The sequence below is a fragment of the Rutilus rutilus genome (assembly GCF_951802725.1).
Source record: "Rutilus rutilus genome assembly, chromosome: 7".
Lineage (NCBI taxonomy): Eukaryota > Metazoa > Chordata > Actinopteri > Cypriniformes > Leuciscidae > Rutilus > Rutilus rutilus.
This window is the reverse complement of record NC_140221.1, coordinates 24,926,886-24,952,737: the sequence shown is the minus strand read 5'-3', so window position 1 is coordinate 24,952,737 and position 25,852 is coordinate 24,926,886. Positions and strand designations below refer to the sequence as shown.

General features: G+C 37.4%; 1 protein-coding gene across 2 annotated transcripts; it reads left to right on the top strand.

The window, feature by feature from the left end:
• The first annotated feature begins 235 nt into the window (after positions 1-235).
• myo1ca (myosin Ic, paralog a) lies at positions 236-25,781 on the top strand. Of its 2 annotated transcripts, none has more exons than XM_084414484.1 (32): positions 236-659; positions 10,391-10,549; positions 11,185-11,300; positions 11,838-12,036; positions 12,116-12,196; positions 12,462-12,644; positions 12,805-12,903; positions 13,003-13,116; positions 14,684-14,755; positions 14,892-15,011; positions 15,192-15,274; positions 15,462-15,567; positions 16,446-16,526; positions 16,622-16,713; positions 16,826-16,920; positions 17,026-17,072; positions 17,145-17,225; positions 17,308-17,413; positions 17,510-17,627; positions 17,709-17,822; positions 18,380-18,456; positions 18,603-18,671; positions 18,759-18,843; positions 18,961-19,120; positions 19,733-19,816; positions 19,901-19,994; positions 21,115-21,173; positions 22,646-22,781; positions 23,018-23,088; positions 23,181-23,278; positions 24,239-24,338; positions 24,552-25,781. In XM_084414484.1, the coding sequence occupies exons 2-32, from the start codon at positions 10,424-10,426 to the stop codon at positions 24,570-24,572; spliced, it is 3,087 nt and encodes a 1,028-aa protein (XP_084270610.1). In that variant the 5' UTR covers positions 236-659; positions 10,391-10,423; the 3' UTR covers positions 24,573-25,781. The 2 variants fall into 2 exon arrangements, with proteins under 2 accessions (XP_084270610.1, XP_084270609.1); XM_084414483.1 differs by lacking the exon at positions 236-659 and adding an exon at positions 5,388-6,221.
• Positions 25,782-25,852: the final 71 nt, after the last annotated feature.

Sequence of the window (25,852 nt, the reverse complement as noted above, 5' to 3'; positions counted from 1 at the left end):
GCAACTCCAGCCACAGACAGCAGGGGGCGCTAGACTCTTTCTCCACACGATGAGACTTCCCAAATGAATTTTTAATTGTTTTGCTGTCCTCTTTTGAACTCGATATAGGCTATAGCCTATTATCTACTGTAGTAAGCAGTGCATTACTCAATATGTGGATTTTCATTTCTACAATTTTTTTATAAACCATTTCTCTCTGAACATTAACGGAACGTTTGCGTCCTTAAAATGTTCTGGGGCGCCAGAGGGGCTGGACCGAAAATGGAAAACCATCTGAGAAAACAATTTTGTGGGGTGTGTGCGCGACCATCGGCATTTTCCCATTGTTTTTAACAGCTCACATGCGGGACAGGAATTTCACAACGGCTCCCGCCCACGGTGTCCTTAGTCGTGTTCGTAGTATATTGAAATGGCTCATTAACAAGGTAATTTGTTTCTGCTTGTCTTCTATCCCCTTTCATCTATTTAGTCAGTTATGTGCTCGAGCCACAGGTGGGCTGTGCTTTCTACACCTGTCTGGAATGACATGTGATGCCCGTGAAGCATCACTGAAGCGAAGCGGACCGTGCGCGCGCCCTCTCTGCATAGCGCGAGCGTGACCTTTGGGAAACTTGACTTGAGGCTGCTGTGCTATTGAATCCAGTTCGGAACTCTTACAGGTAAGACAAATGCCTACTAATTTTAGATTTTTTTTTTGAGTGCTCGCTGAATTTGATTAATTCTACCATTTTTAACAAAACTTAGTAGCTTGTAGTTTGGCGGCTGTCAGTTTAACGTCTCTCACTGTGTCTCTGCGGCCCGTTAGTTTATTTCTAAGAGTCTTGTGGCAAAAGTTATTAAGACTAAAAGTAATTAGGCAACACCTCGATTGAATTAGGTTAGATTATGTTTCACCAACACTTTGCATGCTCAAATGCCTCTTGTTTCATTCAAGAAATGTTAGGCTACTTATGAATAAATAAATAAAAATCCTAATATTTTAAACTGTAATGCGTTTCTTCACCTTCAGGCATTTGTATGTCCTACCTAGGGATTGATTCTGATTGAAAATGTTTTTTTGAATGTTACATTTAAACGGTCGTGCAAACTTTTTATTATTTATTTTGCTTTAACCCTTTAGTGAAATAATCATAAACTGTTTAGATATTTATAATTTTATTTATATATAGCCTATTTTCAAACATTGACTATCCCACAGTTGTGGCAGGATTTCCAACAAAATGAACAATTTTACATCCATATTCTTAGTTTTTTCTCAAAATAATGTAGGCATTTTTTTTTTTTTTTTTTTACCAAGGATGCAACAGTATTAGCACAGAAAATGCATTTAGGATACATAACATGCTATTTGTCATGTGGTGATAATTGACATTGTGGTGTAAATCAGAAAGAGTGACAGAAATCTCGTCATGCATGTCCACTGTTAAAATGTTTTAGCTGGTAAATTAAATAAGCTAGTGATAATGTGAATTGTGTTTTAAGAGTTTCCTCTAGAATTGTCTAACAATTCAAAAACATGTTTGAAGAAACACCCATATGACTATTCATACCCTCCCACCTCATTTCAGAACAAACAAATGTTCATAGTGATCTATAAAGTATGATCATTTACATGTTAATGTACATCCAATTTACATCGCTTCAAGCAATAATGTACCCCATTACCTCTAGTGAACTGTTACAAAACTGTCTTCTAGATCTCAGTGTTTCAAAGTGTGACCTCTGTTGCATTATTATGTGTTTGCAGCCTAAACTAAGCTTCAGTGATTACATTACACATATGTGTCCTTGTCTCAGTTTCAATCTACTTCTCTCATATTTCTTTTCCCCATCATAACTGGTCTAATGATTTTTAAATGAACATCCCAAATTATTCTTATAGCATTGACTATCGTGACAATGGAAACGGTAGGTATGCCAATGGTGTGTGACACTTTTTCAGCTGTTTTCTGATTTGCATCCTGGTAACTGCATAAAGCATCTCTGAATGGGAGTTTTCATCAAAACTTCAAAACTAGAACTAATTCCAACTGTTTTAAATATTCTAAGTGTGATACAAGGGATTGCATATAGTTTGTTGAGCAAGTTCACAGTATTTGCCTAATAACAAAAGCAGAACCCTATCAACTTCTTCAGAGTCAAATATATAAGTCAAACTAATGTGTGCACTTTGAAATGTAATATGAATATTGCATTCGAACATGGGAAGTATTATTAACAATGTCCTTCTTTTATTGTCAGAGAAAGCAGGTTTCTCCTTCAACATGTGCAGTTTAATGGAATGAAGCACTTTTGCAACTCTTGCAACAGAGTATTTCTGCATTGCTCTGTTCAAAGCCTATGATATTACCAGGGGTCATGTCTTCATTCCCAAATAACAGAAGTCTCATGTTGAGGCAGAGTGGAATGCATTGTAATTGGCTCCATGAAGTAGTCAAAGCAGGGAGCATTTGTAAAAAAGCATTAATACTTATCCATGTGTGATAGGTCAAGTAGAAGAAGAAATGAAATATTGTTCTCTTGCTTTAGAGAAATTCTTCTTGCAATCATGATCAGCCGCAGTGATTTGATAAATAACAGTATTTAGAGCAAGGAATTTGTCGAAACAATCTGTACAAAGACTTGATCAAGAATCCAACAGCTCAACAGTGTAGTTCACCCAAATTAAAATTCTGTCATCATTTACTCACCCTCATGTTGTTCCAAACCTATAGGACTTTCTTGTGGCTCTCAGAGATGTCTCAGTGGGTTTTTTTTGGTCCATACAAAACAACGATCTTTTGGACCCCATTGACTTTCATTATTATTATTATTATATTCATTATATCTTCTTTTGTATCATGCAGGTTTGGGACGACATGAGGTGAACTATTCCTAGAGCATATAGTATCTTTAAATAGCAAGGGGACTAAAATAATATACTGGCAATTATTAAATAAAGTCATGTGCCTCTAAGAACATCCACAAAAACTGCAATTTCTTGAAAAAACAAATCTACTCAAGTTGACTATTTCCATTACAGCGTTTCTTCTGTGTGGTCTTGTGTTTAGTTCAAATAAAGACAGATCCCAACCTTTGCCTTTATTTTGTTTAGCCTGTATTTCTGTCATCCGTACAGTGAATCTAAAATCGATTCAACGAACATACAAAGATGCCATGTCTGCTCAGAGATGCTTTCAGTTAAAAGTGTGATGAACACTTAAATAAGTTCTAGAATATTTTTGTGTGTGTTTTATGTGTGTCAGCGTGTTGAGGTCTGTTTTTCAAGTGATCAATGACGTGATGATTCAGGTGGTCAGTACAGGATGTTTGTGCATGTGTACATGTTTGCTTTTAAGTGAAAGACACAATTATGTAGAGAGGGGAAATGCCAAACCATGCTGAAGCAAAAACAAGACAGCAGTTCTGAAGTGAACCTACAGTGCACACACAAACTGTTTGTTTATGTGTGAGTTTGAAAGGGCATTGCATGAGCCTGAAGGGGATTGGCATGAGTTTGTCTTTATCATGTGTTCATCACCAGATTAATTATGTACTAGATGTGTGTGGGCGTGTTTATGTGTGTTTGTTGTCTGCTTCCATGGTTACCATGTCCATCACTGCTCCATGTTTTCTATGTCTGATGCAATGAATAATTCATTTAGCTCTTCAGATGGCAATATGCATGATCAGCTCATTGATATCCATGAGCAGGTTTGCATTTAAATTTGAATAGGACATTATGAAAGTGCATACCCTCTGTATACTTATTATAAGTGGCACGCTGGATTGATTAAAATCTGACCTTCCTGTTTCCCTCCTGCTTTCCACAAGCCTATAAACATAATAAATGAGATTGTAGGCTACATCAGGCCTCCTCTACAAGCCAAGTGTTTCCAGTTGTATGATGGTTTGGCTAAACGCAGGCAGTCAGCAAGTCTGGAATGATTTTCAAAATAGACAAAAGGAGAACAGAGGGAGAATTCTTGAAACCTGATCTTGTTTTATTCCCCATGTTTTTAAGCAATGTTACACTTGCTTGTTACAATTTGACCACTGGTAATAACATCTGTTACCTATACTTTTGCATACAGTACAGCAACTGTGTGATGAAAGTGTGATATCAATTAAATATCAAAGAAAATAAGTTCATATTGAGTCATTTACAGCCAGATGTCATGTTTTTCTTTGCTACTGGATTACATGATTGCTTCCGCTTTTGGCCTCAGTGGCCATCGCAACTTCCAGTGCAGAAAAATGCATGGAATTTTCTAAAAAATTAAGCATAAAATTAAAGTAACACATTGTTTATATTTTTTATATATATATATATATATATACTAAGATTCTAGCGTTACCATGTATGCAGTAGGTCTGCATAGAGTCCATTAAAACAGTTCCAAACGAATGATCAGTCTTTGCATGTTGCTTAGAATAGAACACAGTTGTGAATTGAGTACAGGGTATACCCTGGAAATCCAGAGTTCTCCGAGAGCACAAGTTGAATTTGCTCAGCGAGTTTACTCTGGCGTCGAGTAATGATGCTCATTAAATATGCCCTTGTATCCGAGCTGCACCACGAAGTCATTCGTAAACATTGCAAGATGGCGATGGATGAACACCAGTTGTTTGAAACGGCTTCTGCCGCTACAATAAACGAGTTAGACTTGGCTTTTTATCTAAAGGAGGAACAGAAGACAGCGCTCGAATCGTTCCTTTGCAAGAAGGACGTTTTTGCTGTTTTGCTGACCGGATACGGCAAGAGTCTACCAGTTATCTCCGCTGGTAGCTAAGCATATGGGGCTTGTTGTGATTGGTCATAGTGTTATCCAGTTGCGTGCAGTGAGATTTTCAAATGCATGCTTGGTGCCGCCCCTCGAGCTGGCCGATTTTCATTAGTCGATGCCAGACCATTAATCTTTCAGATTTAGGTCTGGATTTCCAGCAATTCCCCTTCCCTGCTAAACATGTTCTTTGAGTAGCCTACTCTTTAATCCACTTTAGTTTCCCCCTTCCTGTTCTCTGCCCGCTCTGAACCTGGAGTGTGAGAAAACAGAGAAAACTCTGCAGATACTTGCACTAAAAACACTGAAAAGTCCCCGTGCTGTTGTAGTCTATATCAGCACTCTGTGAGCACTGCTTGTCCAATGTAACTGGTAAAAAATGAGCTTTTGAAAGGCTTTTTGTGTTTGCATTGTTTCTGTGCTTCATCTGTTTGTCATTTTAAGAGAGAGAGAAAACAGGCAAAAAAATAGACACAAATAGTCTGACGAATGATATTTGTGCAACTGACAGCTATTCAGTGATCATTTGTTACGAATGTGCCTGAGCGTGTGAGGAAAAAGAGGGAGGGACTGAAGAGGGAAAGAGCGAAAGGGAGGGCAGAGAAAAAAAAAAGTTTTGAGGTTGAATATGTGACGTTTCTTTTGTTCATTTTAATAGCCTATAGTCAGGTTTTCGTGTCGTGTCAGCAATCAGAGGTTAGACTATTTTTCCTGACTCTCTCTCACTGTTTATTTGCTTCATAGCACGAGTTCGAGTTAAATGGGAAACCCTTTTTCTCTTCCCTTCCTTAGTAAGGGATGACTCAGCCCTGCTTTTTTTCTGTGTGCAAAGGGAAAGAGAAGGATGGCAGATGGTGGAAATAGAAACTAAGAGATCCTACTGAAAATAGGAAAAAGTGAGGGAGAGTCTGACATGGATTGACTTACAAAAGTCTGATAACAGGAAAGAGAGAGAGAGTGAGAGTTAGAGAGTTAGAGAGTAAGAGAGCGAGAGAGAGAGAGAGAGAGAGAGAGAGAGAGAGAATTTTGTTTGTGAAGTTTTTAAAGTGGTCTTTTGACTAATCATCTGTGGGTGGGGCTTTGGGTGTGGGAGATTGTCATCAAAGTTTCCCCTTCATCGACTTCTAGAGCAACAGAGAAGAGAACGAATTCATTTGTTTTAGTTAGAGAGCGAGGAGAAGAGAGCTCTAGTACTGTGCAAGTGTGCAGATGGACCGTGAGCATGTATGAAAATGGATGTGCGTGTGCTTCAGTATATGACAGGGTAGATTTTGGAGTGTCACATGACGAACCAAGAGGAACTACCTGCATATGTGATAAGATGCACACACAGACTTGTCAGACACACCCTGAAGATTATTAGTGCATAAACACCAGGAGTGAGGGATTCCCTTAAAGAGCGAGAGAGAGAGAGAGAGAGAGAGAAAAAGAGGAAGAAGGATGAAGTACCGCCGCAGGGTAAGACTTCTTGTTTTAATTACATCTGTCTATGTGGGTGTGTCGTGTAGGTCTCTATTCCTGTGTTCAAACAGTGATGTTTTAGTTCATAAAGATGAAAACCAATGTCGCACTTGGTATTTTCGGTGTATATAAGTGGTGGATTACAAACATATTTTTCTGATTGTTTGAGTGAGTGCAGAGGATTTGTTGTTGATTTGCCACTCCTTTATGCACAGCATGTCATGCATAGCTATGGTGACACATATCTTTCCTACGAGGCCAGTCTGCCTATCTTATTGTCCTAGCTAGAGATCACTCATATGGGCTGCAGAGCATAAAACGGCCCTTATATGGAAGAGCTGGAGACATATAAACTCAAAAGCCCAGTGAAACGGCTCAGTGCCAGATTATACAGCAAAGCTGTAGTACACCTCCCTCAGGGAGTACAGTACCCACATTCTCAGCTGTAGGAATGCTGTCCACAGGCTGCTGCTTTTGAAATATAATCTAGAGCACTCAAACTTAATCAGAATTCTTTGTTGGATAGACAATGTGTGACACAAACATAGGAACTTGTGATTTGAGTCACACAAGAAACTTGAGATCTGGTTTGCATCCTGTGCTTCCGTTTTGTTGCAGATGTAAAAGGGGTCTAAAATGTTTTGTGATCCAGTCACAAACTTTCTTTCACTGTAAAAAATGTCTAACCTTCCCAACTCAAAATTTTCTAGTGACTGATCACATCTAAATTTTTCAATTGGCCCAAGTGAAATTCTGTAAATTTAATTTGATAATTTACAGAATTTCACTTGCGCCAACTGAAAAATTTAGATGTGACCAGTCACTAGAAAATTTTGAGTTGGGGAGGTTAGAAATTTTTTACAGTGTTGGAGGCAGTCGAAAATGCATGTGGCCATATTGTATTTGTAGTGTAATGCTAATCTGTCCTGATGCATCCTAAGCAGCAGCTAAGGACCATCTACTCAATCAATCAACATTTTTTTTTTTTATTAATTTTTGTAACGTTTATTAATATGACCACTGTAAAAAAAAAAAAAAAAAAAATCTGCAGTTGAGAAAAGTCAAAAATTTGAGGCAGCCAGCTTCAGGACTTTGAATACACTCAACTTATGAAAAAAATGAAAAAATTGGTCTGTACTTTCACCAAACATAATATAATAAATTCTATAAACTCAAAATAATGTTTTTTACTTCTGGAAGGTCAGCAAGCTTGCATTTTAACTTAAGATGAGCATTAACTTTACATAAATATGTATAACTTTTTTTAGTTTGCCAGCCCAACTTGTGTATCAAGAGTTACTTTCGACACCATTACAAGTTGTTAAACTCATTGAAATGGAAGAAACTTCACTGAAGAGAAAATGATCACTTAAACATAACTTTTAAAACAAAATATAACATAGAGCTAAAACATCTATCAATTCTGAATATCAAATATTTATCTTAGAAGTCCTTATGCTTTGACCAAAACCATAAGTTTTCAAGTGCATCACCAGTGAGCAAATTGAGCTTGCTTATAGCCTCACCAAACATGACATTGCAGGTTCTTGCTGTGTAGTGTTTAGTATTTTACATGGTTAATAATAAATGGCATAAAAGTTAACTTTAAAATAGCATTTGTCTGATAGAAAATGGAAGTTGGAATTTTTACATTAATTGATACTCTATTGTAGAAAGTGATGGATGCAGTCATGAATTTAGAGACCCTCCCCTTGATGAAACCTATGTAAACGGGTGTAAACAGTAATGTGTCTTGGCTGACCATGTGATTCGATCACCGGGACGGATGTTAATACCAGGTGTAAACAGGCCCTCAGATCCATAAGGAGGCCTGTGATTGTGAGCTTGGCCCTCCCTTCCAGACCTCCCACTCCCTGTTTTTCTGCAGCTAAGCTGGAGCCGAACCTGGGTGTAAACGGGGCCAGAGATAAATAGAATGGCAAAAAAGATCCTGAAACTGCATGTAGAATACACTTTGTTTGTGGTCATTCGTTTTTATCTGCTGCTCAGATGTGTGTTGCCATCTTCAGTTGGTTCCTTAATATTGCTCGATTAAAAAGTTGCTTTCTCTAATAATCACTGCCACCCATCAGCTCTGCATCTTTGAGCAGACCTGCTCAATACATTCCTCCAGCTGAATAGTTTGTGGTATCTGCCTACTTGAAGTCTTTGTTGTGATATCCATGCTGTTTTTTTAGAGAGGTCCTAGAAGAAATCCTTAATTCGGGCAAAATCTGAGAGCCTGTACCCCTGAGCTGTTTGAGCAATCCTCACTTTTGTCTCAGCTACAGCTTGCTCTGAGCCCCTTTTTAGTCATGCAGCCTTAAACTCCAGCAGCTTGGAATCTGTATTTTTTATCTATTGCAACATTTCTTTCATGTCGAACATGCATATCAGTATTTTGTCCATGATTATCGATGGTATTCAGTTGACTAGTTCTGGGTGCCTATAGAGGGCGCAGCAGGATACTTTTTTTTTTTAAGTCAACTTTTACGCTTCCAACAGTTAAAATAACAAATAAATGCATAACGTTACTCCGAGAGCACTCCACAAGATATGTTTGAATATACCATCTGGATTCTCAAAATTGATCGGGTGAATGTACACGTAAGTTAATCTGCATTCTAAACTAATGCAAGTAGGGCTAGCTGCATTCTGCCGTGGACATCCAACTCCGTCCACATCCAAGTGTTTCGTCAGAAGCCGGAAACCCGATTTGTTGTACGTAGGTTTCCGATTGAAAGGGTTTTTTAGGTGTAAAGGTAGGTTTTGAGGGTTTTTTGGTGCAATCTGTTATAAAAAAAAGAGAGAATTAGGTGTGAGGGTTGATGCTGCCTTCATTTGCTATCAGAAATTTCCTACTTCCCAGTTCTGAAGTTGTGATTACAAGCTCATCGCATTCAAATTTTGACTTGAGAGGGCGTTAATGTCCAATTTTTTACCTATAGGAAACTAGTATTTACGGTAATTCCAATAGCATGTGAAGGAGGTATAAGTCTTCTCTATGCTTCTTCCTGTTTCAAAGTTTATGAGGAAGCACAATTTTTGGAACAGAGAAATCATGAGGGACACAATGAGGACAGGAATTCATTTTAGGGACAGATATCATTATCTGCTGGAGCTTGTTTTTGAGTGTGTACAGTATGTTTGCATCCCAGCGTGAAGTGTACATAAGAACACAAACAACAAACACACACAAGACTACGAGAACAATGGTTTAAGAATGGCAAAATGAAAGATTTAAAAAGTGCAGGTGTCTTAAGAGGGGGGGTATCTGGTGAGTCGTTAAAATCTTGTTAGGCATTTTAGGCGACCTTTATCGCCAATTCATTGGAAAAGAATCTGTGGAACAACAGTGGAGCAGAGCCAAGGAAAGTGAACATCCACTCACACTCCCAGCAGGTTATTGTTCTTGCATGAGCTTCCACAGGTGACCTTCCTGCCTCTCTCGCAAACACACACACACAAACACACTCTCTCTTTCCTCACTCCAAAGACACACTTCCTCAAACACTTAAAGTCTTGTCAGATTTTCCACTGGATTCACATGCAGAGGTAACAGTACTAACTCTGAAAAACAGACAACTGTGTTTGTGTGTCAGGAACCAATGCCAAATAGTTTCACTTAGGGAATTTGTACTTGCATGAATGTGTGTGATTTGTCTTTTGTTGAGTGTTGTGCTTATTTCTGACATTTGCTGTGTATATCTGTGGTATTTACTTATAAACAGGTCCATAGGGAATCTCCACACTTTTTTTGTGTGCATTTTTGCACTGATTTTGTAGGAAAATCTGCAGAATTCTGTGAAATTGGTTAAGATATAAAAATAAAATGTGTAGTACTAGATTCTTAGTTTAAATGGTTAACTAATTACCCAAAGCATTTAATAAACAAAAACACAAGGGGCGGGGATGTGTACAATTTTGTGATTGACGTACATTCCAATTCTGCGAAAATCTGTGGAACCAAGTGGGTCCGGTTAAAAGTCTATATATACACACTCTCAGTTCCTGTACTGTGACTCTGCCGTGTGTAAGTGTTTGTATCAGTGTTCTTTTTGTGTTTTTTTCACTCTCTCTCTCTGTCTGTCTCTCTCTGTCTGTCTCTCTCTCTCTCTGTCTGTCTGTCTGTCTCTCTCTCTCTCTCTCTCTCTCTCTCTCTCTAGGCAATTAATGTAGAGGGGGGTGTACGGTTAGTGATGGAGAGCACTCTTTCTGCAAGAGATCGGGTCGGTGTCCAGGACTTCCTGCTCTTGGAGAACTACAACAGCGAAGCTGCTTTCATTGAAAACCTGCGCCGACGGTACAGAGAGGGCCTCATTTATGTAAGACATACACAAGCACCAGCTTAACTACACTTACACGGAATATGCTAAATTTGACAATGTACATAGTATAGTATAATTATATTATATATATATATTATAATAATGCTATTTAAAAGTTTATGGTCAGTAATATTTTTTAGATGTATTTATTTATTCAGCAATGAAACATCTAATTCAAATGAATTATGTTCTCATGAACTTTTTATTCATCAAAAAATCCTATAAAAAAAAAACGTGTGATGTTTTTCAAAAAAGAAATTAAGCAGTAAAGCTGTTTTCAACATTGATAATATGTTCAACATTGATCACAACATATTAGGACGATTTATGAAAGATCATGTGACACTGAAGACTGGAGTAATGATGCTGAAAATTCACATTTGCGATCACTGGAATAAATTACATTTTAAAATAGAAAATTTAAATAGAAAACAGTTATTTTGTTACAGTATTTCACAATATTACGTATTTTTGATCAAATAAATGCAGACTTAGTCAGCAAAAGAGACTCGTTTTTAAAACTTAAATCTTACTGAACATTTGAACAGTAGTTTACATTAACTATGTGGTTTTCTGCTTTCATCCACCTTTCTTTTTCTCTTTCTGCTTCTTTGTCTCTCTCTCTTTATAAGACATACATTGGGTCAGTGCTGGTGTCAGTGAATCCTTACAGAGAGTTGGAGATTTACTCCAAACAGAATATGGAGCGCCACAGAGGAGTCAATTTCTATGAGATCTCACCTCACATGTGAGTGTTAAGTGTGTGTGTGTGTGTTTGTGTGTCATGGGCATGAGAATCCCTGAGAACATTCCGCCAATTCTCTTAGTATGACTCACTTTCCTGGAGATTCCGGAGACTGGACCATACATACAACTTTCCACTTCCACACACATTCACACGCACACACACCCACAGACTCATTATAAAAAGCGTAAATACTTCCCCACACCCATGCTATTTGATATATTTAGAGGTTGGCAGTTATCGGAAATTTTAAAAGATCACTTTTTTTAGACTAATGCTAATGTACTCCTAAAAATTCCTTTTTTTTTTCAATGATGTTCAATGATGTGTCCCACATATATTTTCAGTTTCAACAGAAAATGTCAATACAATAAAGAAAACAAACTCTGCTCGTCAAACAATTTTATGGTGTTTACAAGCATTACGTTTTTACACACATGAATAATAGTTTATGGCTTTGAAACACGTAATTCTTACCTGTAACTGGTTTTATTAGGCTATCTGTGATTAAACGGTCTTTATCTGTCTGTGTGACTTCAGTTTTGCCCTGGCGGATAATTCATACCGTGCACTGCGAACTGAGAGAAGAGATCAGTGTATTCTCATTTCGGGAGAGAGTGGCGCTGGAAAGACTGAGGCCTCCAAAAAAATACTTCAGTACTACACACACATCTGTCCCACTCGCAACAACACACACACTATCCGAGAGAGACTGTTGCAGTCCAACCCGGTACTGGAGGTAAGCACACACAAACACTGTAAGGATCCTCTGTAGTCTACACAGCATGCTAAATGTCAGTCTCACTCTGTCACAACAGGCTTTTGGGAATGCTAAAACTCTCCGGAATGACAACTCGAGCCGTTTTGGGAAATACATGGACATTCAGTTTGACTATAAGGTAAATGAAACCCATTTTTACCTTAAAGACCACAACCGTTTGCTGAAATCCAGCCCAAATCTACTGGTCTTATTTTGGATGCATGTGTTTTGAAACTACTTTGACTACACTTTGGCTACGTTCACACTTGTGAAAGACCGATATATTTAATATTTCAGCAGATATTTGCGCATTTTCAGATTATTGTCATAGGCTTATACACAAAACAAAGTTATTTCTCCTTTGTGCACCATTATAAAAAAGATCTGTTTCTGTCTCTTTTCAGGGCGCTCCAATCGGAGGTCACATTCTGAATTACCTGTTAGAGAAATCCCGTGTGGCCCATCAGACCCATGGAGAGAGAAACTTCCACATCTTCTATCAGCTGCTGGAGGGTGGAGAGGACCCACTTTTGAAGAGACTTGGTTTGGAGAAAACCAACCCACAACATTATCATTATCTAGTTAAGGTGTGTTTATGCTAAATGTGTGTATATACTCTGTATGTCAATGAAAGAGAGCAGATTTGTTTACCGTTATCAGGCCCATGGCCCATGTTTGTGGTGTGTTTGTTTTTTGTATGTGTACAAAAACTCTCTCTCTCTCTCTCTCTCTCTCTCTCTCTATCAGGGTAACTGTCCACGGGTGAGCTCTATCAGTGATAAGAACAGTTGGAAAGTTGTGAGAAATGCTCTCACCATCATTGGCTTTCATGAGGAGGAGATACAGGTGAATAGAGCACCACACAAACACACACACACCCTTTGGACATTAAAGATCTTCTGTCACAGTCAGGACACACACTCACAAAGTCCTTCTCCTCTGAAGGAGCTGATGGAGATTGTGGCCTGTGTTTTACATCTGGGTAACATACAGTTTGGTGAGGATGAGGAAGGAGAAACACACATTACCACTGAGCCACAACTGCAATATCTGTCCCAGGTGAGCTCGGAGTACTAATACTTGAAGTGAGTTAATGTCCTGCTTCAAGTGATATCTCAATATCTGTCTGAACTTTACACCTGTTTCTGGGGAATTAGATACCAGTCTCATTAAAGTCACTTGTCTCAGGTTGGTTGTGTGCTATTGTGTGAAGAACAGTGTCCTGGGGTTGTTGGGATGTATACTTTTCAAAGCTTAAATGCGATTTTGGTCTCCATTTCAGATACAGATGTCAGGTTAATTAGGGGAGACCTGGACCAGTTATAACTCACAGACTACTGCAAGTTTATATGTGCCAAATCTACTATACCAGTAATAGAATGAACATAAAGTACTGCTAAATGTAATTAGAAAGACCAGATTATGACACATGGTTGTTGGAGGTAATTGTAAAACCTGAAAAATAAATAATATAAATCCACAGTATTTGAAATAATAGTATGCTTTAAAGGAGAACTCCGGTCAATTTTAACATTGAGCTCATTTTTTTGTAAATTTGGAGTGCTGTCAATACAGAGAACAACGACAAAAATCGGTGTTGCCTACACCATGTTATCCTCTTTTTAAAATTTGCACCCTGTTGACTTCAATGGGGCAAGTTTTAAACCTGCTTTTAGCCTCTTAACATCCTTGATGTGTCATTACAAGTGCACAGGTCATGTGAGTGATTCCTTCAGAGTCAACACGCGGTGAATCTGACTGCAGTAGACATGAAAGATATTAATAAATATGATGTTATTTCAGCCAGCGCACATACCTGTATTTACATCCTGTTTTCGGTCGAAGTCCATAGTAATCGATTGTCGAGTTCACGCGCGTGATCATAGGTAACTAAACCTATGCGTGTGAACTCGACAATCGATTACTATGGACTTCGACCGAAAACAGGATGTAAAGGTATGTGCGCTGGCTGAAATAATATCGTTTTTATTAATATCTTTCACATCTACTGCAGTCAGATTCACCCGTGATCACTCTGAAGGAATCACTCACATGACCTGGGCACTTGTAATGACACATCAAAGATGTTAAGAGGCTAAAAGCAGGTTTAAAACTTGCCCCATTGAAGTCAACAGGGTGCAAATTTTAAAAAGAGGATAACACAGTGTAGGAAACACCGATTTTTGTCGTTGTTCTCTGTATTGACAGAACTCCAAATTTACAAAAAAATTAGCTCAATGTTAAAATTGACCGGAGTTCTCCTTTAAAGTTCTAATAATAATGTTTTAATGCATAATATAATAATTATAATAATACATTATTGGTGAGTCAAAAACTGATTAATATTCATAATACATTTTAAAGATACGATTTTTCTATTCAGTCTACATACTAGTATTATTACAATTCCTCCTGACCGCACAGACAATAACATTTCGAATGTCAGCTGTACCAGCTTGAGTGACAGCATCTGACTGAAACCTTGAGATAAAATAGGTATTAGTTGGCAATATGACAATTCCCCCTTGTCTCTCCTACTCAGGTTTGCTCAAGCTTGTAATGTGCTTGATGTCCTACAAACATAGAAAAAAAAATAAGGCACATTCCTGTGTTTTTGTATCAACAGCTGCTGGGTGTGGACGGGTCAGTCCTGAAAGAAGCTCTTACTCACAAGAAAATTGTTGCCAAAGGGGAGGAGGTAATATCACAATATCTCTGTCTGTTCTGTCTCTCTTTCAGCTTTCAAAATACTTGATCTTTGATAATCTCCACATGCATTTGGTCCATAAGTAGATGCCGTGTGTACACAGTTGTTTTTGTGTGTTTGATTTCAGATGATTAGTCCCTTGAGTTTAGAACAGGCGCTTTCTGCGCGGGACTCAATGGCTAAAGCCATATATGGTCGTGCCTTTACCTGGCTTGTCCAGAAGTTAAACCAGTCACTGGCCTTTAAGGTGTGTTCTTCCTTTCTGTTGATGAGGACTGTCCTTGCTTTACTTTAGTGGGCTTATTTGTCTGAATGTCATCTTGCATGTACTGGATATGAACTGGAGCTTAGTGTGCTTTTTTTGTGTGTTTTTTTATGTGTCCTCTAGTGGAGTGATTTTGAAGTTTTTTTTTGTTTTTTTTTACAGGATGAAGTCTACTACTCCAGTAAATGTTCTTCTATTATTGGTTTGCTGGACATATATGGATTTGAGGTCTTTCAACACAACAGGTGTATTTCCCATTTTTTGACTTTTAGAACATTGCTGAAAAACTTATAAAATAGAAAAAGGAAAAAGATAATTTTTGTATAGTTTTATGCATCATTCAAAACATATCACATAAGATAATGTGAAAAGAAATGAGAGTGAAAAAAAGAAATAATTAATCAGGACATTCATCTCTTTTTCTCTCTGTAGTTTTGAGCAGTTCTGCATCAATTACTGTAATGAAAAACTGCAGCAGCTGTTTATTGAGCTCACACTGAAAAGTGAACAGGAGGAGTACGAGGCAGAGGGGGTCGTGGTGAGTGTGATGGAGGAAAATAATACAAAAAATTGCGATAAAATATTTCTAACATTTCTATTAGTAACTTTTATTAATTAAGCAAGCGCATGGGGTGTCTTCTGTTATGGGCAGCTAACACCTTTGTTTAGATTTATGTTCTATTCAGTTGTATATTATTATTTTATTATTATTATCAATCCTGCAAAATGTCTAAGTAATTTCTCTAAATGAATAGAATGTTTTATTTCTGTGAACGTGAAACAGTTCACATATTTGGTGTCAGTAAGAATTTTTTAAGAAATTAATATTTTTCTTCAGCAAGGATAAATAAAATTGTTCAAAAGTGACATTTATAATGTTATAATTATTTTATTTTTTTAAATACATGATGTTCTTTTTAAGCTTTGTATCAATCAAAGATTCATGACAAAGGACTCTCCTAAAATATTAAGCAGGACAGCAGACAGCAAAATGTATTAATATTAAGAAATGTTTGCTGTGCAGCAAATCAGCATATTAGAATGATTTCTGAAGGATCACTCAATGATGGTGAGATCAGATCTCAGACTCCTTGTGCATACAAAATCTCACTGGATTATTACAATTAATGGCAAAAGAAATGTTTGGACATGTAAACTGATATTTCCTACTGACACACTACAGCAAAAGATATAAATAACTTGGTTAAAAAAAATGTGAAAGTGCCTAAGACTTTTGCACAGTACTGTATATTCAAATAGAAAAGTTATTTTAAATTGTAATAATATTTCACAATATAGTTGCTTTTAGTGCCTTTTGATCAAATAATTGCAGCTTTTCTCAGCATAACAGACTGCTTTTACATTTCCCTTTCATTATATTTGGGTTAAAAATGACATTCCTTGTGTTCTGGCCAGTGGGAGCGAGTGGAATATTTCAACAATAAAATCATCTGTGACCTGGTGGAGGAGAAACATAAAGGCATCATCGCCATTCTGGTCCGTCTATGCGTTTACCTTTGGAATATTCACTTTTTCTGTTCATCCAAGTTGGGCTGAAATGAACTAATTTGAATCTAATGTATTGTAATAAGGATGAGGAGTGCCTAAGGCGAGGAGATGCCAGTGACATCACCTTCCTGGAGAAGCTGGAGGACACACTGGGAGGCCATGCTCATTTTGTCACGTAGGACCACTAGCATGCTTTGTGCTTCCATTGTTGGAGCAGCATGAGTGATGTTTAAGATGTTTCTTGGTTGTTGTCTGGTATCTGATTGGTGGTCCGTTTCATGGTCTAGTCATAAAATGGCCAATGGGAAGGTCCGCAAGGCAATTGGGTGGGAGGAATTTAGACTGGTTCATTATGCTGGAGAGGTCAACTACAACGTCAACGGTGAGGAGAAAACATCCATTCATTCATCTATCTATCCATCCACAGTTAATTTTTCTGGTGTCATGATTGTACCCCCCCCCCCCCCCCCCTCTCTCCTTTTTTCAGGGTTTCTGGACAAAAATAATGACCTGCTATACAGACACCTGAAGGAGGTAAAGTGCATTTACAGTAGGATGATGTTATGACTGAAAACGTGTTTTTAAACCCACTGTATCTCATTGCAGGTGCTGTGTCAATCAGGAAATCATATTGTGAATCAGTGTTTCCATGCAGATGAGTTGATGGATCAGAGAAGACCAGAGTCGGTTAGATGAACACAAATGCAAACACACAGAGACACATACTGTGCATAAGCTTGATAAGAAATTAAGCCTTGTCTCTGCTCAGGCTGCCACACAGTTCAAGCTCAGTTTGGCTAAACTGATGGAGATTCTGATGTCTAAGGAACCATCGTATGTCCGCTGTATAAAACCCAATGATGCCAAACAGCCTAGTAAGACCAATGATTATGCTTATATTTCCATTTTGATATTATTGTCATTTTGTGTGCTGTTTTCCATCCTTCGTCTGCTATCCCCTGTTTCTTCAGGTAGGTTTGATGAGGTTTTGGTCAGGCATCAGGTGAAGTATTTGGGGTTGATGGAGAATCTGAGAGTAAGGAGAGCTGGATTTGCCTACAGACGAAACTATGAGGCATTCTTAGAGAGGTCAGTCTCTCAGAAACACTGATTTTCTTACAACCAAATGGCCACGTTCCTTTACTTTGTTTTGTACTGTTTCTTGAACAGGTATAAGTCTCTGTGTCCAGACACCTGGCCAAACTGGCATGGGAAACTCCCAGAGGGGGTCGACACTCTGGTCAAACACCTCAACTACAAACCTGAAGAATACAAACTGGGCAGGTGAGAGGCGAGAAAAGAACAGACATACACGCTACCGTTTGGGGTCAGTGAAAGAAGTCTCTTATTCACACCAAGGCCGAATTTGTTTGTTCAAAAACACAGTAAAACAGTAATATTGGTAAATATTATTACAATTAAAAAGATAAATCATTTAAAATATATTTTAAAATGGAATTTATTCCTGGGATGACAAAGCTGAATTTTTAGCATCATTCCTCCAGTCTTCAGTGTCACATGACCCTTCAGAAATTAAAACTATTAATCAAAACATTGATTAATATTTTTGTGGATAGTGTGATGAATTACATGTTTTTCAGGATTTAATTAATAGAATTTAGAACTTAGAAGAACAGCATTTATTTGAAATAGAAATCTTTTGTAATCAATTTAACGTATATGGGGTTTTTTTGTCCAGAAACCCTGAAAATATTGACAAAAAAAAAAAAAAAACTACTGAGGGGCTGGCGGTTTTTCTTTTCTGGCTCTGGGACAGTGCAAGAGCTGGGGTGATTAATAATTGATATACAAAAATTGATCTTAGTTTGCTTTCCATTTAGGTCCAAAATCTTTATCCGCTTCCCAAGGACCCTGTTTGTGACTGAGGATGCACTTCAGGCTCAGAAACAAACCATCGGTAAGACTGCTGATAATGATATTCCTTTACTGTAAGCGCCTATTTGTAAAGTTGTGATCAGTTGCTTTTTTTAAACCTCTTTTTTGATAAGTGTTATTATTTATATATTTTTTAAAAGTACAATAAAAAACGGCATTGTTTTTTAGCCGTCACTCTGCAGACATCTTGGCGGGGCTACAGGGAGCGAGCCAAGTACCACAGGATCCGACATGCAGGTAACCTGGACAAATAGACTGGGCACAGACAGACAGGGATATCAAGGGAAGGCAACAGCCAATCTGTTTGTCTGTTTCATCTTGCAGTAATTGTTATCCAGTCATGGTGGAGAGGGGTCAAAGGCCGCAGGAAAGCCAGGCATCGTAGACAAGCAGCTGACACTATACGCAAGTATGAGAGTATTTGTATTATGTGAATGAATGACTTGCATTGATTTTGTCACGGATTTTTTCTTTTTCTCGTTAATCCATCACAATGTTTTCTTGTTTGTCTTTCTGCGCTCCACAGGTTTGTCAAAGGCTTCATCCTGCGCAATGAGCCCCGTTGCCCTGAAAATGAGTACTTCCTGGATCATGTGCGATTCTCCTTCTTGATGAAAGTGAAACGGAATCTGCCAAAAAGTGTTCTTGACAAGAGCTGGCCAAGACCCCCGCCCTCACTAACTGAGGTATGATAAAGCTATGATAGGTATTATAATAATTGTAACCACTGAGCTTTGTTTGATCAGACCAACTGGAGAATTAAGAAATCTGTGTTTTGAGGATGTACAGTCATGACTACACTACTGTTCAAAATTACGTTTTATTTTATTTAGGAAGGGCGTATTAAATAGATAAAAAGTGACGGTAAAGGCATTTATAATGTTATAAAAGTTTCCATTTTAAATAAATGCTGTTCTTTTCATCAACTTTCTAATCATCATTCATTTTGAAAAAAAAATTATGATGGCAGCACAACTGTACATCTCTTACCAACATTAATAATAATAGGAAATGTTGTTTGAGCAGAAAATCAGAATATTAGAATGATTTATGAAGGATCATGTGACTTTGAAGACTGGAGTAATGACTGCTGAAAATTCAGCTTTGCCATCACAGAAATACATTACATTTTAAATATATATATAAAATATAAAAGTTATTTTAAATTGTAGTAATATTTCACAATAGTTTTAATTGAATAAGTGAGCATAAGGGATTTCTCTCAAAAACATAAAAAAATCTTTCAGACCCCAAACTTTTGAATGGTAGTGTATGTAAAACTTTGTTTTCCCCTGCAGACGTCTGAGCACCTGCACAGAATATGCATACGAAACCTGGTCAATGACTATTGCAGGAGAATCCAGCCAGAGTGGAAGAAGCAGGTACAGCATTCATGCAAGAGCAAATCTGCACACAAACACACACATACATGGATAAACATAACTCTCTTTTCTCGCTGTCTGCAGTTGGAACAGAAGGTTGTAGCCAGTGCGATCTTTAGTGGTCAGAAGGACTGCTACCCTCGAAGTGTTCCCAAACTCTTTGTAGCCACCAGGCTAGGTAATATTTACACATAAGAAACAAGTAATAAAAACTCAGTGAGTGTTTTAGCGCAATTTTCTCACGTCATGGGATCACAACACTAAGAGATAGTAAATGAAAGAGAAAATAAGTTGCTCGAGAATATAACTTTCTCTTGAAATTCAAATGAACTTTCTGAAATCAAATCAGCAATGGATAATAAAAAAGGCACAATCACTTGACTAGTTGAACATCATTTTTTTTATTAGCTCTTGTGTTCACTCAATATCCTCGATTTTCTCTGTATCAGCTTCCTTTTCTGCTTTGTCCTCTTCAGATTCTTCCTTCTTTTCTGCTTGTGACTTTGTAAACTCTTCTTCTGCTTTCGAGATATTTGCCAAAACATCCTCTGAAAGCCACGAGTCATCGTAGAAATCAGATACGCCTGATGAGGAAGCCGTTGGTGTGGATGTTGCCATCTTTTGTCGCTTTGCTGAACGTTCTTCCATTTATTTTGCAACAACCTCTTGTCGTTTTCTCATATATTCTTGCTCCTTCTCCAAATCTTGATCGATACCTTCATTGATTTCTTGCCGTAATTCAGTGGAATTAATTGTGCTCATGACTCTTGTGAATACCTTCCTTACGTATTTCTGTGGAACAATAGTTTTATAGGCGAAAAGGCAATATTTTTCTTATTTCCCTTCATATAAAGTTTTAATTAATTTTTGAAGCATAAAGGAAATATTTTTGATCAATTCTTTTTTTCTAATATTATTGTACATTTTAGAAGCTATCGATTGCAATTTGTTTCAACTCGATAGCTATTATGGTTGCCGAGAAATTTGCAAAAAACTGATTTTTTTCTGGAATTTCCAGGAAATCCAAAATCTTTTCCTGGATTTTTTTTGTGCGTTCCCGAGATTAGACCTTCCTCAACATAATGCCGAAAACCCGAAGTCTCTAGGTGGTCTGGTTGAGGAGTAGATAGAAGTGCAAGATTGGTGCGCACAGACAGAACAGAACAGAAATCATGAGTTGTTAATCGCAATTTTGTCCGGTGGAAAATTGCGCTAAAAACATCTACAGTTTTTTTCTTTATGCCAAAAAACACACAAACAAAATACAGACACTCAGTGACACATTTTTCTTACCACAGAGACTGAAGATATCAATCTCAAAGTGCTGCAAACTCTTGGGAATGACAACAAGGTGAAGGTAAATGTGTTTTTATGCTTGTGTGTGGGGAAAAAATGTAGAATGTTTGTGTGTATTTCATATAAATGTATTATGCGGTGACTATTAAACATAGCGAAGTATAGCGAAGTTCACCCACTGGGGAATTTTTGGATGCTTCTTTGTTTGGTAATTGGGTTCCATTGTAGTATTCATTAAAGTCCATGATGAATAGGTTGAGTTGAAGTTTGTATATCCATTTCAAATGTTACAATATTTGAAATAAACTGATGAAAAATACAATAAAAACTGCAAAGCAATTTTAAACTGTAAATGAAAAGAAGACAACTTAAAAGACCAAATAAAATAAGATAATACTTCGTGCTCCTATTGAACACCTGTGGCTTTGTCCTGTTGTTTCCCCTGTAGAGGGTGCACACAGACTCCAGAAAACAAACATTAGACAATGGCTGCATCCGAAATCGCATACTGAGTAGGTACTTCATTTCATCAAGTACTTACTTAGCGAGCGCTAAAAGAGTACGTGCTATATAGCCTGAATGCGTGTATTATGAATGCGATCCAGACATTCATCCGCCATGTTGACATTATCCTGTGACCTACAACGTAATAACAAGCGCAAAAACTTAAAAGGTATGAGCGACATGTGCACTAACACCTGATTGCATCAGTAACTCGACAACCCTACCTGGTACGGTTTTCCTCAGTGTTTGCAATGTCTGCACAAAGGATGAATGCTTGAAGCAAAGTAGAGCAAGCCGAAAACATGCTGGGGATCTATTTTCTTCAAGGCCTTAGAGGTAAGCCCTGCCTTCGTGCTTGAGGTTGTTGCATGCTGCGCTGTGCTTCACAATCTCGCTCTTCTCATTGGGGACATTGATGAGCTAGAGGATGAGGAAGACCGTGATGATGCCCCCCCCCCTGAACCCCACAACCTTGAAGCAAGAGTAGAGGGTCAATCTGGCTGCCGCTGTTTACTCCAAACATTCGTGTGCTTGCTCTCCATGAGCATGAATACCTGTAAAACATTTAAACAGGTTAAAACGTTGTTTGCATTACATTTACAATTACATGCATTTTTCTGTTATAGCTTTATTACTTTTGTGGTGTAGTGGGCTAAACCACTGAACTTGTTCGATCTCCGCAGCCACCACCGCCAGTGTGTATTTGAGCAAGGCATTTGACTCCAGGTTACTCCAGGGGGATTGTATTCAATGCAACGTGCAATGCATATCGGAGATACTATTCATTCACCTACTGCTTTTTGCCTGCTATATAGTAGGGAAGTATGCTGTTTTGAACGCAGCCAATGTGAACAAAAATGTATAAATGGCTCCCACTGAACAGACTTACAACAAAATGATCAGTATTTATTAAAAGGAGCCAGTCAATATATTGAAAATAAAATGAATCTAATACTTCTGTTTTTTCTTGTTGTTGATATTATTGGAGGGGTTGAGGATCTTATCGTATATTCTCCTCTTCTTTTTCAGTATGGTATAGCGGTCACTAAGTACGATCGGCATGGTTTTCGTGCACGTGTGCGTCAGCTGCTGTTGACCGCTTCATCTGCTGTGCTGGTCCAGGAAGCAAAAATCAAACAACGTATTGAATACGGCACATTGCTGGGTAATGTTACTGTAATACAGCTCTCTCTATTGTTGCCTAACAATACTGTACGACAACCAGGCTTATTAAAGTTGCATACTCCTGTTTTTCACCGTATCTAATTCTTGGGTAATCATACTCTTCCCTAGTACTCAGCCCATAATTTCTCATCAGTGTCAAACTACCAGCACACCATTAACCTCACACTGGGTAACACTTTGTAATTCTATACAATATTACTTCGTTTTATTTTGCAGGTATCTCTGTCAGTTCCCTCAGTGACGGATTCTTTGTTTTGCATATTCCCACCACTGACAGTAAGCAGAAGGTGAGAGAAGTCCTATCATGCTCTGTGATTGTCTTGGTTGTGCAGTTGGAGCTCTGTTGTCTCACTTTGACTTTTGTCCTTCTGTCCTCTAGGGTGACTTGGTGCTGCAATGCGATCATGTGATTGAGACAGTCACCAAGCTGGCCATCATGGCAGACAAGATACACAATGTCAACATCAGCCAGGACAGGTGTGTGTGTGTGTCCATCCATCCGTCCGTCCGTCTGTCCGCACATTGGCAAGTCAGCACATTGGCAATCATAGATGAAAGTTGTTGGTGGTGTCTATGTGCTCTAGGGAGGCAAGGGCACCATCCCACAGGGGCACACAGCTTACTTCACTGTCAATGTGGAATTTACTTGATTTGTTAAAAGCTGCATTAATCTGTGGGTTTTCAATCCACAGCAAAAATCTGATTCAACAAGATTGAATCTTGAGCTGATGATTTTTTTCAAATGAACTATCGTTCAAATTTTTTTGTCTGTAAGATTTCCTTTTTTTTAGAAAAATGACAGTTAAGAATGTATAATGTTACAAAACATTTTAAATAAATGCTGTTATTTTGGATTTCTATTTGTCAAAGAATTCGGAAAAAATAATTTCATGGTTTCCACAAAAATATTAAGCAGATTTCAATATTGGTAATAATTATAATAACAATAAATGTTGTTTCTTGAACAGCAAATCAGCATATTAGTATGATTTCTGAAGGATCATGTGACACTGAAGTCTAGAGTTAGTTAATGATGCTGAAAATCACAAAGATCAAAGATACAGTAGTTCAGGGCCCTTGAGGTCAACTTTCCCAATCTTGATCAAACTCACCTGCCTATAACTTTCTAGGAACCCTGAAGACATTGATTAGCTTGTTCTATTGTGTTTGTGCAAATATCTGGTCCTCAAGATCCACTTTCCTGTAGAGTTGAGAAGCCCTGCACTGCTATATCTTTGATCAAATAAATGCAACCTTGGTGAGCTTAAAAGACTTCTTTCAAAAACATGACAGACCTAAAACTTTTGAACAGTAGTGTATACATTTTTTTTTTATCTTTGTTTCGTCATTGTTGTTATTGTATTTAAGTTTAGTTTATAGCAAGTATATGTATATGCACATTTACACTTTTCCAACTGAGTATGCTTTACTCTCCAGTATCAGGTTTGCCATAGCAAAGGGAAAGGAGGGAGTTATAGACTTCACTAGTGGATCAGACCTGCGAGTGGTCAAGACCAAGAATGGACACCTGTCTGTGGTGAGACTCACACACACACACACTTATGATTAGGAAATACAAGGCTAAAGAATGAAATGTTTTTTTGAAGGGTATAGAGACAACAAAGTTTATAAGAGATTGCTTTAAAAAAAAGAATTTCAGAAGGAGAGTTCAGAGAGGTGAACATGAGATGTTTTATTTAGCAAAGTGTGATTTGTTTAACATGCTGTTTGCATGCTTTTTCTTTTCTAGACCACCCAACAAATCTCATGAACAGCCAATGACAGCTGACCAGCAGTGGGCAGATCATTTCACAGCAGTGCTTTAGCCAATCACTACACAGAGCCAGACTACACTTTTATTTTTATTTTAGTCTCACTCCAAAAGCACATATTAGCAAGTGTATATTAAACAGGATTTTTAATCACTTTTTTGAATACTGAATTTAGATAACATGTAATTATGATTTTGTGGGTTAATTGATGACTTAATTTGATCATTTCTCTCATCTAATCAATCAAATGAATCTTTGCTATTTCAATTATGTTAGTAGTTCAAGCTTTACTAAAAAGATATACTACAGATATGTATATAAGATATATATAATAGTATTTTTTGAGAATTCTCATTAACTACATAATCTTTTCAAATGTAATAACAAATAACACTACTACCTACCTATCAGCAGAGACAGTATATAACTCAATTATTGTTAAATCATTTGAAAAAATGTTTTGAATGCAATGGCTTATAGGTAACATGTTATCTTTAGTTTGCTCTATTATCTTTTCTAACACTTCAGACAGATGCCAAAAATCCCCGGCTTTTTCAGCCAGTGTCACAACAGTGTCATTAGGTTGCACCAAGTGTTCAGTATTACTTCACATACCATCTGTTGTATGGAAAAATAATTGTCACATAAATACACATGCATTAGAAGTGCTTCACAGTCATTTTATTCCGTACACATGATTGCACAAAACATGTTTCACTTTTGCACTTATTTATGAAAAATAAATATTGTATGAAAAAGATTTTGCACACATTTCACATAAATAAAATAAATAACTTAATAAATAAGACAAGGTGGAAAGTACAGGGGAATGACAAAGAAAAGCGGATGTAAGTTAGTTAATCTCTTTCTGACCTTTGAGTTGCTGATTATCAGTGAAGGAGGGAAGTGGGGTGTTTGGGGAATTTTGATTTTCTAGATTGCTGACAATCCTTTTTTGTTTCAGTCTAATATAAACAAAACATGTACTGTTTGTTTAAAGTGCTTGTTTAAATGATGCTGGCATTGTGTTAATACAAATAACACAATAATTGTATAATCTAAAAATACTGGCTTGTCAAATGATACTGCTTAGGCAATCTCATGATAACCTACACACTATAGCTGCCTGTTCATCCCATACATGAAAAATACTCATTAAATATAAAATACTGAAATTTTGATTTAAAAAATAAATGTTCACACATTAATACTGTCATTAGTCTTTTGTAAACAAATGGTAAATAATAAATTATTCTCATAAAAAAACAGTTAATGACCA

What these genes read in the sequence shown, in the direction of transcription:
- myo1ca (XM_084414483.1), top strand. An exon ending in ATCAGAGAAGACCAGAGTCG is followed by an intron (nt 17,226 to 17,307) that starts GTTAGATGAACA and finishes GTCTCTGCTCAG; the next exon opens with GCTGCCACACAGTTCAAGCT. An exon ending in CCACAGGATCCGACATGCAG is followed by an intron (nt 18,672 to 18,758) that starts GTAACCTGGACA and finishes TTCATCTTGCAG; the next exon opens with TAATTGTTATCCAGTCATGG.